Source organism: Chanodichthys erythropterus, chromosome 16 (genome assembly GCF_024489055.1).
Source record: "Chanodichthys erythropterus isolate Z2021 chromosome 16, ASM2448905v1, whole genome shotgun sequence".
Lineage (NCBI taxonomy): Eukaryota > Metazoa > Chordata > Actinopteri > Cypriniformes > Xenocyprididae > Chanodichthys > Chanodichthys erythropterus.
In genome coordinates, this window is record NC_090236.1 from 24,130,277 (window position 1) to 24,144,587 (window position 14,311).

The 14,311-nt window shown below is 42.2% G+C and overlaps 1 protein-coding gene across 1 annotated transcript in view; it reads right to left on the reverse strand.

The window, feature by feature from the left end:
- LOC137003456 (netrin-G1) overlaps positions 1 to 14,311 on the reverse strand; it is a 66,560-nt gene that overhangs the window by 8,484 nt on the left and 43,765 nt on the right. Inside the window, exons 4-5 of the mRNA XM_067363626.1 lie at positions 912 to 938; positions 581 to 625 (exon numbers count right to left, since the gene is read on the reverse strand). Of these exons, the coding sequence (XP_067219727.1) occupies positions 581 to 625; positions 912 to 938 (72 nt within the window). The remainder of the gene's footprint in view (positions 1 to 580; positions 626 to 911; positions 939 to 14,311) is intronic.

The window sequence follows — 14,311 nt, forward strand, 5'->3', positions numbered from 1 at the left end:
TTACTAACAGAAGGTTTGGATCTAGAAGATTTGGGTGTAGCAACCTCTGTTTTGTTCTGCTTCTGGTACTGACAGAAAAGAGACCACTCTCTGTCACTCATAATCAGCAGGCTGCTGAAAATGAGAAGCCTTCAGTTTTTCAATCCTCTTTTTATAAACACTCCATGAAATCAAAGGAGTTGTGTGGCTTTTAGTTTATCCTTAAGCTTTGAGACGATCTAAATGTTAGTGACAAAATATATTTTAGCAGCATTTGACTAACATTAGCAACTATCAAATCATGATACATGGCCATGATTTTACTTTTTACTTTTTATTTTAAGTTTTCTGATTTATAAGCATCTCATTGTTATCAACAACCGAACAACAAACTAACCGCAAGCGATGAGTCACACAAAATTGTTTCATGGACTTGTCTGTTGAGATTTGAGGCTAGACTGAAATCGCAGAGGAGATCAAAAGTAGAAACAAAGGCATTTTGTTAGTATGAGGGTTAGGATACTCAAGCTGGACAAAAAAACAACAACAATAACAAAAAGACATTGATTACAGGCATTGATTTACAAACCAAAAGTCTTACCTTGATTTCGGTTTGCTGCTCCAAGTGAAGAAGCATTTGGCCGAACTTAATGAAATAAAAAAATAAGAATCCATTTATTTCTAATTTTAATTATTTAAAATTAGGCAGTATTATTTAATAATGTAGTGCTCACAATGGCTTCAGTCCAGTTCTGTCCATTTTATCAATTAGGACATTTTAATATTTTTCAAATCTGCATTTTCATATACTTCAAAATAATTATATTAATTTTAGTATAGTAGTTAGTAGTTTTAGTATATTTTCATTTACTTCAAATAAGTATATGAAATACAAATTATGTTCTTTACACCATTATGAATGAATAACTCACCAGAGGTGCCAATATTGTTTGGGATACCTGGGGGAAAAGAAAGAACTCAGGTTAGCATCACTTAAATTACATTTACAGAAGCTTTTTTACAGAGTTTAAGTGTCAGATAAATAAATGGAAAAACAAACAAAAAAACAAACAAATTAACAATCAAACCAGCTCATGATTCTGGACACTGTGATTGTAATGAGCAGTTCTTTGCTCCACAGCATCATCACTGGCAATGACAAAGCTGGGTCGAAAACTGTTGTTTGTTTCAAAAAGCACACTTGATTGGCATGCAGGGCTCAACAATAAGGATTTTTTTCTCTTGACCAGTTTGGCCTGTAGGTTGTTTACATTCACATGACATATGTTTATCATATGTTCTTTTTTATTATATATTTATGTTTATTTATTTATTATTATTATTAGTCAATATTTCAATTAGTTATTTTTGTAAATATATTTTTATACAATTGTTATTTTTTTTATAATGAATATTTGCAATAATAGCTGGAAATTGTACAGTAGTTATAAGTATGCAGGACTGAAACTCAAAGGCGGTAATAAATTGGAAAGTTATGGCTTACATGGCAAAACATTACACTTAGAATAATAGTAAAGTCATCACATTATGAAATAACACAAAGATAAGTATATGGGATTTATATGGTAGAAACATTCTTATATTTTAGCTTTAAGTTTTTAAAACAGTATTGAAGCAGTTCCCAGCTATGTTAGATATGTGTTGACTGCTTTTCCTTCACTATCTGCTCCAAAATATTTATTTAAAATAAATACAAATGTATGTACAAATTAGTTTATGCTATTTGTGTTTGTCTTTAAAACTATTCAGTCTATTAACTGGTGTTGTACATGCAGCCTGCCGGAATGTTTTATATTATTTATTATTCATTAATTAGTGGTGCTGTTAGTTAGCACACATTTTAATAATGGTTTGACTTTTCTATCCATTAGATTCTTTTTTATATTATTATTTTCATCCATCAACTATTATAAAAGGCCTGACATTTCAAACCGTTGCACCTACGTGCTGCTCTCCAGTAAGTCTATAGGACTCTGTTCAAAGAATAACAGCACTGAATATCTCAGCATGCTACGGCTGCAAAACCACAGACCACCAGTGTTTTCAGCACAAAGCTTGACTAGCAACAGTCACTTACAGCTATTTCATCACCACATTATGTTCACCCCTCAAAAGATTTTAGGCTCAGACGTGGTTGAATTCTTGCGTTCAGCTCTCACGACACATCATAGGCCTCATTACAGCGTTAGCGACTCAAGGCTAATTGGGAATTCTGCTCACCTGAGCTATGAATGACAAGTCTGGAAAACAGGAAAAAGTGGACAGCTGGTAGATGAGCTCAGTGTGCATTGATTAAACCAACGCACATCTTATTTATTACAAAAGTACCAAACACACATAATTCTTCGCTTCTCGAGCACCTGTTCTTCCCACATGGGACACAACAAGAGCACAGAATTGAAAATCCGCCTCTGCACGCAAAAGATCAAGATCTTAAGGTTCTGCCTGGTTAAGGCTGGCACACATGCATTAAGTATTTCAGGCATTTTTTTTTTTTTTGCTGTTTATATGGAGAATACTGCTGTATGCAATGCTAATGTAACATTTGTGCATAAAGGAATATAATAAATTCCACAAAATTATGTAGTACACAGAGCATAAATTCATGAGAAATCGTCTTCCATTTCATTTCATGAGCTGGAATTTCAAGTGAATTGGTCATGTTCCACAGGATGTTGAATTGAAATTTAAATTGGATTGACAGGAAGAGTAATTCACAGAACTGCAAATAAAGACATTTCTGCAGTCACACAACAGAACAACTGCATTAGATAAAAAGAACACAATGGGTACATTATCATTCTATTAATTTCTGTCATTGCTTGTGATGTGGCATTAACAACAACACAGAAACTTATAGAGACTGTCCACAGTCGGAGCTGGTTTGATTACATTTTTTCCTGCATATTTGCAGTTCAAAAGCTGGAAGATAAAAGTAAACTGGAAAATAGTATTAGGGCTCAAGTGAAGGAGTTTATTAACAGCAGTGGTACAAGACAGGTAAAAATGCAGGTGAGTATATGGTTAATAACACAGGCTGGATACAGGTTGACAACAGAAGAGTAACACAGGTAAGAATCTGGCAGACTGGATGCAGAACAGATGAACATCACAGACAAGTATATTGTAGACTGGAAATATTTAGGATAAAAACAGTTGAGTAATCACAGATTAGTAGCTCCTAACTTATCGATTTAGGAGAAACTCTTAAAAATAATGGGCGTGTCAGTCCTAATTTTAGGACTCTTAAATTTTTGCTCTAAGAGTATTTCACAAAGCATCTTAGTGCTAAAACTAGCTCCTAAATCTGTGAAACGTTAGTAGTCGTCAAGAGGACTCCTAAATCGCTAAGACCAAATCACAAACAATCCTAATGGCCGTTGCTGCCAATCCGCCTCAGCAATCCACCCAAAGACACTGAACACCATTGAGGCAATAGCGATAGAGCCTTGGGTAATGGACCTTTTCTTCGTAAATGCAATAAATATTTTGATTTATAGATTTGAATCTACAATAAAATAAATCTGCCAAAAATAAATCTTTAATAAACAAACAGATAATGTCCAATTACCTGTGGAAGTTGTTTTCACGAGTTCACACTCACAAATGATTGAATAGAGTAAAAAAATAATAATAATAATAATTATATATATATATATATATATATATATATATATATATATATATATATATATATATATATATATATATATATATATATATATATAAAATAACTGTATTTAGCGTACTTCCCATAGCGTACTGCCCTCCAAGCTTGGATTCTCTCCCGTATCCCCAGTCGAGAGTGAGGAACGGGGTACCCACTGTATATATATATATCTACAGTGGGTATATATATATATATATATATATATCTATATATATATATATATATATGTATATATATATATATATATATATATACCCACTGTATATATATATATATATATATACAGTGGGTACGGAAAGTATTCAGATCCCCTTAAATGTTTCACTCTTTGTTATATTGCAGCCATTTGCTAAAATCATTTAAGTTCATTTTTTTCCCCTCATTAATGTACACACAGCACCCCATATTGACAGAAAAACACAGAATTTTTGACATTTTTGCAGATTTATTAAAAAATAAAAACTGAAATATCACATGGTCCTAAGTATTCAGACCCTTTGCTGTGACACTCATTTATTTAACTCAGGTCAGGTGCTGTCCATTTCTTCTGATCATCCTTGAGATGGTTCTACACCTTCATTTGAGTCCAGCTGTGTTTGATCATACTGATTGGACTTGATTAGGAAAGCCACACACCTGTCTATATAAGACCTTACAACTCACAGTGCATGTCAGAGCAAATGAGAATCATGAGGTCAAAGGAACTGCCTGAAGAGCTCAGAGACAGAATTGTGGCAAGGCACAGATCTGGCCATTGTTACAAAAAAAAAAAAAAAAATCCTGCTGCACTTAAGGTTCCTAAGAGAACAGTGGCCTCCATAATCCTTAAATGGAAGACGTTTGGGACGACCAGAACCCTTCCTAGAGCTGGCCGTCTGGCCAAACTGAGCTATCGGGGGAGAAGAGCCTTGGTGAGAGAGGTAAAGAAGAACCCAAAGATCACTGTGGCTGAGCTCCAGAGATGCAGTCGGGAGATGGGAGAAAGTTGTAGAAAGTCAACCATCACTGCAGCCCTCCACCAGTCGGGGCTTTATGGCAGAGTGGCCCGACGGAAGCCTCTCCTCAGTGCAAGACATGTGTGACTTTCATGTGTCTTGCACTGAGGAGAGGCTTCCGTCGGGCCACTCTGCCATAAAGCCCCGACTGGTGATGGTTGACTTTCTACAACTTTCTCCCATCTCTCTCTGTTGACATCATCCATAGTAACAAGGTCAACCCCGCCCTTTCTCTTAGCTTAAAGGTGCCATAGAATGCTTTTTCACAAGATGTAATATAAGTCTAAGACAGGGATGGACAACTCCGGTCCTGGAGGGCCAGTGTCCAGCAGAGTTTAGCTCCAACCCTAATCAAACACACCTGAACCAGCTAATCAAGGTCTTTAGGATTAGTAGAAAGTTATAGGCAAGTGAGTTTTTATCAGGGATGGAGATAAACTCTGCAGGACACTGGCCCTCCAGGACCGTAGTTGTCCATCCCTGGTCTAAGGTATCCCTTTAATGTGTCTGTGAAGTTTCAGCTTAAAGTACCCCATAGATTTTTTTTATTAATTTTTTTTAACTGCCTATTTTGGGGCATAATTATAAATTTGACGATTTTAAATGCTCGTGCCCCCCGCCCACAAGCTCTATAATACATTGCATAAACAAAGTTCACACAGCTAATATAACCCTCAAAATGGATCTTTACAAAGTGTTCGTCATGCAGCATATCAGATCATGTAAGTATAGTATTTATTTGGATGTTTACATTTGATTCTGAATGAGTTTGATAGTGCTCCGTGGCTAACGGCTAATGCTACACTGTTGGAGAGATTTATGAAGAATGAAGATGTGTTTATGAATTATACAGACTGCAAGTGTTTAATAATGAAAATAACGACAGTCTTGTCTCCGTGAATACAGTAAGAAACGATGGTAACTTTAACCACATTTAACAGTACTTTAGCAACATGCTAATGAAACATTTAGAAAGACAATTTACAAATATCACTAAAATATCATGATATCATGGATCATGTCAGTTATTATTGCTCCATCTGCCATTTTTCGCTATTGTCCTTGCTGCTTACCTGCAGAATGTCTGATGACTCAGCTGTGCAGCTCCAGACGTTAATACTGGCTTGTCTAATGCCTTGAACATGGACTGGCATATGCAAAAGTTGGGGGCGTAGATATTAATGATCCCGATTGTTACGTAACAGTCGGTGTTATGTTGAGATTCGCCTGTTCTTCAGAGGTCTTTTGCAAAAATCACATTTGCATAAGAAGGAGGAAACAATGGTGTTTGAGACTCACTGTATGTCATTTCCAGAACTCTAATTATTTAACTATGCCAAGGTAAATTCAATTTTCAATTCTAGGGCACCTTTAAGACTTCTCTTTGGTCCGAGGAGGGAAATACCACAAATGGCCGACAGTGTGTTGGCTACCCAAGGTTCATCGAAGCATGAGGGCAACAAAGGCTATCCTGTCTTTTCTGAGCCAACAGAAGGTCTACTGTGGCACAAGTCACACAAAATTTTAATGATGGTTATGGGACGAATGTGTCACAACACACAATGCTGCTCCAGGGGCCTTGTAGAATCCATGCCTTGGTGGGTTGGCACTGTTTTGGCAGCATGTGGAGGACCAACAGCATATTAGGCAGGTGGTCATAATGTTTTTGTTCATCAGTGTATATTATTTAAAAAAAAAAAAAAAAAAAAAATTTAAAAATGCAATGAGAGTTTAAAATGCATTCTCAGTTCTCATATATGATGATAAGCAAATGACATTTTGATGGTGCTAAAAAATAGTCACACATTAGTTAACCCAAACCCAGTGTACCTCCAAAAATGTACCCTTCCAGCATTGTTTTATAGATCTCCTCTACTCTGTCTGGCAGTAGGATGCTGGTGTAAAGGCACAGCTGGACACTTTCTCTTTCATGCGAAATGTTCCTTCCTGACTCTCTAAGCCCATGCTACCAGACAAAGACATGGATTTCATTTTCTGCTGAATTATTAGATGCGTGGTCACATGGAGCTATATATCTATATAGGGTCCTGCCTACAATGAATCTTAACAGAGATAAATTGCCCTTGTGATTACAGCAGAAGACTTGATGACAGATGAAAGCCATTACAGCTTAATTAAATTCTGCACTTTTAGCAAATTTATCTTTATGCGAGAGCCATATGTTTCATAACCTCACATGTAATACAAGCTGCGTAGAAGAAGTGCCATGTCGCTGCGATCATTTGCAGGGAAGGGGGACGATGCAACAGTCGAAGCCTATTGATTTCACAAACCTGCAGGGGCAATAATGTTATTTTGATTTCATATGCAAGCCTGTTGCATTGTGGATTTCTTGCCAAAACAGGTGCTAATATTGCTTTTGATATAGGTGGTCCTTGGTTTCCTCTGTTGGGTACAGATGTGTCCTGGTATTGGGTTTTTAATAACTGGCTGTCAGTCTGAGCTTTGCCCCTGCATTATGAGGGCCTTTATAACAGGGGGAAAGGCTAGAACAATATTAAAGGCTTTCAAAAGCATGTATACTCATACACCACCACCTACACACACACACACACACACACACACACATACATACACAAAAGCACTTCAGGTGCACTGAATCTAATATTGCCATAAAAGATCATGCATGCATTGCTGCACAGTGTTGAGAATGCAAAGGAGAATATTCATAAACCGAAATGTCGCTGCTGCTTTCCACCTCGTGATGCAGCATACCATAAAATGTCCTTTGCTTGTGACTGCATAAGTATATAGCTTGTGCTTGATGGTAGTGACTTAGTTTTGAGTGGACCTGCACTGAGGGGGCCAGAGGGTTCTCCTCCCACCATCTGGACAGTGCTGAGTCTCTCGCTGTCCCTGAGCTACAGTTACTGACTTCATTAGATTTATTAGGGCAATGAGCCCCCTGCCTTGGGCCGAGAACTTGACAGATGTGCCACTACTCAATGCCAAGATGAAGCTAAAGAAGAGGATGACTTCTAGCTCTCAATGTTGGGAAAAGCACCAAAAAGTCCATAACATAAAATTAAAGTTTATACCAGAAGCTTTTTGTCTAAGGAGGCAAGGGAAGCAGTGTCTCCTCCAGAAAATTGATGTATATATATATTTATATATTCCGGAAAAGTTGGGACGTTTTTTAAATTTAAATAAAGTGAAAACTAAAAGACTTTCAAAGCACATTAGCCATTTTTTATTCACAAAAGAACATAGATAACATAACAAATGTTTAAAATGAGAAATTTTACAATTTTATGCACAAAATGAGCTCATTTCAAATCTGATGCCTGCGACAGGTCTCAAAATAGTTGGGACGGGGGCATGTTTACCATGGTGTAGCATCTCATTTTCTTTTCAAAACAGTTTGAAGATGTCTGGGCATCAAGGTTATGAGTTTCTGGAGTTTTGGTGTTGAAATTTGGTCCCATTCTTGCCTGATATACAGTAGGTTTCCAGGTGCTGAAGAGTTTGTGGTCATCTTTGATGTATTTTTCTCTATAGGTGAAAGAGCTGGACTGCAGGCAGGCCAATTCAGCACCCGGACTCTTCTACAAGGAAGCCGTGCTGTTGTAATAGCTGCAGTATGTGGTTTTGCATTGTCCTGCTGAAATACAGAAGGCCTTCCCTGAAATTGACGTCGTCTGGAGGGGAGCATATGTTGCTCTAAAACCTTTATATACCTTTCAGCATTCATAGTGCCTTCCAAAACATGCAAGCTGCCCATACTGTATGCACTTATGCACCCCCATACTATCAGAGATGCTGGCTTTTGAACTGAACGCTGATAACTGGAAGGTTTCCCTTCTCTTTAGCCCAGAGGACACGGCGCCCATGATTTCCAACAAGAATGTCAAATTTGGACTTGTCTGACCATAGAACACTTTTCCACTTTGAAACAGTCCATTTTAATTGAGACTTGGCCCACAGGACACGACAGCACTTCTGGACCATGTTCAAATATGGCTTCCTTTTTGCATGATGGAGCTTTAGTTGGCATCTGCAGATGGCACGGCAGATTGTGTTTACCTACAGTGGTTTCTGGAAGTATTTCTGGGCCCATTTAGTAATGTCAATGACACAATCATGCTGATGAGTTATGCAGTGTCGTCTGAGAGCCCGAAGACCAGATTTGCAAAGCCTTTGTAATTTGACGTTGAGGAACATTGTTTTTAAAGTATTCCACAATCTTTTTACACATTCTTTCACGGATTGCCCATCTTTACTTCTGAGAGACTCTTCCACTCTAAGACATCACTTTTATTGTTAATCATATTATAGACCTGATATCAATTAACTTAATTAATTGCTAGATGTTCTCCCAGCTGAATCTTTTCAAAATTTCTTGATTTTTCAGCCATTTGTTGCCCCCGTGCCAACTTTTTTTACAGACCTGTAGCAGGCATCAAATTTGAAATGGGCTCATTTAGTGGATAAAAGTGTAAAATTTCTCAGTTTAAACATTTATGTTATCTATGTGCTATTGTGAATAAAATATTGGCTCATGTGATTTGAAGGTCTTTTAGTTCCCTTTCGTGGGAACTATCGACGCTACGTCGAATGACGTGATGGGAACCCTCTGTATTTTGTGTTCGTGAAGCACCTCTGTATCCAACCAATGAGAAAGACGTGACGTCAGAGGCGGGTGACGTCACGGATCAGGAAGCTATAAAGCATACCCAGAACAAAGCACGCTAGCTTCTGTTGTCTTCAGCAAGCGCTATCTGTATCTGTCTGTCTTATTTATTGTTGTATTGTCTATCATACACACTGTGGTCTCTTTGTTCGAGGACAAGAGTTCCCAAGCACAAATAAGACACATATATATATATATAAGAATGGCGGAAAAGCAGCAGTTTAGGAAGTGTGCTCCTCCTTGCCCGCGTTTCATTGTGGAAGGAGACACACACGACATGTGCGTTAAATGCCTGGGGGTTGAGCATGCACAGGCGGCTCTCGAGGGAGCTGTCTGTGTACACTGCGAACGGCTCACCCTCAGAGTGCTGCGATCGCGCCGGGCGCTCTTTGAAGAGGGCGCTGGGGCGAGTGTTCCTCGCGGGTCTGGTCCCGCTGCTGCTGAGGCACAGCGAAGGCTGCACTCGTGGGGTTCACAGATGGATCTAGCAGAGGGGGAAGAGACGGGCGCTGCCCTATCGCTTTCCTTACCTGCTAGACCCAGTGTCTCTCCTTTTGTGGCGGAAGCACGCGTAGCGGTTTCTTCCCCCCGAAGGGAGACACCGATGCTCAACGTATCTTCCTCCGAGGAGGTTGATGTGGAGAGCGTCGATGAGGAACCGCCAGCCTCATCCCCTGCATATGAGGAGCTTTTGGAGGTGGTGACCAGGGCAGTAGAAAAATTAAATATTGACTGGCCCGCGGAGAGACCTGAAAGTAAACCAAAAAGCAAGTTAGACGAAAGGTTTCTCCCCGCACGGTCACTACCCCAGCGTCGGGGTCTGCCGTTTTTTCCTGACCTCCACACCTAGGTGTCGAGGTCGTGGAAGAGACCGGTTCAGTATCGGCTATACAGTCCACAGACATCTTTGTATAGTAATATTGTTGGCCTAAAACATCATGGCTATGGGGCGATGCCTCGGATCGAAGAGACGCTCGCGAGCCACCTCTCGCCTGAGTCGGCATCGTCCCTTAAGACCCCGACGTTGCCCACCAAGCCTCTAAAGACAACTTCCAGCTTGGTGGGCAAGGCTTATTCGGCAGCAGGTCAGGCGGCTGCATGCCTTCATACGATGTCAATCTTACAGGCATATCAAGCCGATCTGCTGGGGGAAATTGATGAGAGTGGGGAGGCGTCCTTTGAGGCAATTCATGAGCTAAGAAAAGCAACAGATCTAGCTCTCCGGGCCACCAAGGAGACGGCCAAGTCCATCGGCCGCTCTATGGCAGCCTTGGTGGCCACGGAGAGGCACCTTTGGCTCAATCTCTCTGATATCAAAGAAAGAGATAAAAACACGCTCATGGACGCACCGCTGTCTCCTGCTGGCCTGTTCGGCAACGCGATGTCAACCGTCGTCGACAGGTTTCAGGAGACACGGAAACAAACAGCGGCTTTCTCAAAAATTATTCCCCGCCGCTCTCATCCCCCCGAGGCTGCTGAGCGGGAGCAGCCTCGGCCGACAGCCAGCTCCTCAGCGCACAGGGCGCAACAGAAGGCCAGTGTCGCCAATTTGGTTCTCGACCACCCAAGTTCAAAGGGGTGCTTCCCACAGTGGTAACCCCAGAGCAGTCTCTGGTGATGGAACAGGAGGTTACGACGCTTTTGCAAAAAGGGGCTATAGAAAGGGTTTCCCCTCCCAGCAAAATGTCGGGCTTTTACAGCCGCTACTTCATTGTTCCGAAGAAGGATGGAGGGTTGCGTCCGATCATAGATTTACGTGTGCTGAATCGATCCGTAAAAAAGCTGAAGTTCAAAATGCTTACACTCAGACAGATCATCCCTCAGATCAGGTCCGAGGACTGGTTTGTAGCGATAGATCTGAAAGACGCATACTTCCATGTATCCATCCATCCTTCTCACAGGAAGTTCCTCAGGTTTGCTTTCGGGGGCGAAGCTTACCAATACAGGGTTCTTCCCTTCGGCCTATCCCTCTCACCCCGCACGTTCACAAAGTGCGTGGATGCAGCACTGGCTCCGCTGAGACTCCAGGGCATCCGCGTACTGAACTATATCGACGATTGGTTGATACTAGCTCAAACAGAACAATTAGCAGTTCAACATCGAGATGTTGTCCTGTCACACATGAAAAGGCTTGGGTTGAGGCTCAACGCCAAGAAGAGTGTGCTGGTCCCGAGTCAGGTTGCAAACTATCTAGGAGTAATCTGGGATTCCACCACGATGCAGGCGCAGTTGTCCCCTGCTCGTGTGAGTTCCATTCTCGGGGCTGTGAATGGGGTGAAATTAGGCCAGTCACTCACTGTAAAACAGTTTCAGAGACTGTTGGGTCTGATGGCAGCCGCGTCCAACGTTATTACTTTTGGCCTCCTGCACATGAGACCCTTACAGTGGTGGCTCAGGACCAAGGGGTTTTCTCCGAGGGGAAATCCTTTTCGCATGATCAAAGTCACGCGTCGATGCCTTCGTGCTCTGGTCATGTGGAAAAAGCCTTGGTTCCTATCTCAGGGACCCGTGCTGGGGACTTCTGGTCGTCGTGTAATGCTTACGACAGATGCTTCCCTCACGGGCTGGGGGGCGATCATGAGTGGTCACTCGGCTCAGGGTCTCTGGGAGGACCATCAACGCTCCTGGCACATAAATCGGCTGGAGATGATGGCGGTGTTTCTCGCATTGAAACACTTCCTCCCAGACCCGAGAGATCACCATGTGTTGGTCCGCACGGACAACACTGCGGTGGTCTCGTACATCAACCATCAGGGGGGTTTGCGGTCTCGCCTGTTATCAAGGTTGGCCAGTCGCATCCTCCTCTGGTCCCAGGGAAAGCTCCTCTCGCTGAGAGCAGCTTACATCCCCGGGCGGTTGAATGTAGGAGCGGACGCCCTGTCGAGGCAGGGCGCGAGACCGGGGAATGGAAACTCCACACCGAGGTGGTGGAGTTGATATGGAAAACTTTCGGTCGAGCTCAAGTCGATCTATTTGCCACAGAGGAATCAGCTCAGTGCCCTCTGTGGTATTCCCTACAGCACCCAGCACCTCTAGGGCTGGACGCTATGCTACAGACATGGCCGAGGCTGCGTCTGTATGCATTTCCCCCAGTCTCACTGCTCCCGGGGGTTCTGGAGAAGGTCCGCCAGGAAAGGGTCGACCTAATATTGGTGGCCCCTTACTGGCCGACCAGTATATGGTTTTCAGACATAATGTCACTACTAAGCGGCTCTCCCCTAGAGCTTCCTCTCAGACAGGACCTCCTGTCTCAAGCGGGCAGTACGATTCTCCATCCCCGTCCGGAAATGTGGAAACTGTGCGCCTGGCCTCTGAGGGGGCAAGGCTCATAGAATCTGGTCTCCCAACCGAGGTTGTGGAGACCATACTTCACTCCAGAGCTCCCTCCACGAGGAAGTTGTATTCATATAAATGGAAATTGTTCGCTACATGGTGCGAACAACGTAATTTGGACCCTGTCCAGTCTCCTATCAGCTATGTGCTACAGTTCCTTCAAGAAAAGTTTTCAGAAAGCTTAACCCCTTCAACACTGAAGGTTTATATTGCAGCCATTTCGGCTTATCATAATCCTGTAGGGGGTTCTTCGGTGGGCCGAGACCCCCTAGTTATACGCTTCCTCCGTGGCGCACTCAGGTTGAGACCTGTGGTGCGCACAAAAACCCCGACCTGGGATCTGACTATTGTGCTTCAAGGGTTAGCCGAGGCTCCCTTTGAGCCAATAGAAGAAGTGTCAGATAAATTCCTGACATTAAAAACCATCTTCCTACTGGCCGTTTCTTCACTAAAAAGGATTGGCGATCTACAAGCGCTGTCAGTCGCTCCATCATGTCTAGAATTTGCACCGGGCATGGTTAAGGCCTTTCTACACACTAAACCAGGCTATGTTCCCAAGGTGCCATCGAGAGTCCCAGGTCCCATCACACTTGAGGCATTCTGCCCGCCTCCATTCACAAATCCAGATCAGGAAAAGAAAAATCTGCTTTGCCCTGTGAGGGCACTGGATGCTTACGTCCACAGAGCTGCCCTGTGGAGAAAAACAGATCAGTTGTTTGTGTGTTATGGGTCCCCTAAGAAAGGGGGCCCAGCATCCAAGCAGAGGATGAGTAAGTGGGTGGTTGAGGCCATCTCACTGGCGTATGAAACAGTGGGACTCCCATGTCCCTTAGTCGTGCGTGCTCATTCCACGAGAGGTATGGCGGCATCTAAAGCTCTCTTGTCCGGAGTCTCTCTGGACGACATATGTGGTGCGGCTGGATGGTCATCCCAGCACACCTTCATTAGATTTTATAATCTCAACCTAAATGTTACTCCGGGTGCCAGAGTTCTACAAGACAACAGCCAGGCATTCGGAGATACGGCGTAGTTGGGATAGCGTTCCCATCACGTCATTCGACGTAGCGTCGATAGTTCCCACGAAAGGGAACGTCTCGGGTTACGAGTGTAACCCCTGTTCCCTGAGTAAGGGAACGAGACGCTACGTCACGTTGCCGTACCTCCTACATACCTGGAGCGCTTGCTTCAGACATATTACAGAAGCTAGCGTGCTTTGTTCTGGGTATGCTTTATAGCTTCCTGATCCGTGACGTCACCCGCCTCTGACGTCACGTCTTTCTCATTGGTTGGATACAGAGGTGCTTCACGAACACAAAATACAGAGGGTTCCCATCACGTCATTCGACGTAGCGTCTCGTTCCCTTACTCAGGGAACAGGGGTTACACTCGTAACCCGAGACGTTTTCATTTTATCCAAATTTAAAAAACGTACTAACTTTTCCGGAATTCGGGTTGTATATTATATTATATTATATTATATTATATTATATTATATTATATTATATTATATTATATTATATTATATTATATTATATTATATTATATTATATTATATTATATTATATTATACAGCAACACCAATGTGTAATGGTCTCGGTCTGTTTCGTTTTCATACTGTTCCCTGTGCTGTTTTTCCTGAGTTCTGTTTGCTAGTCAGTTTCT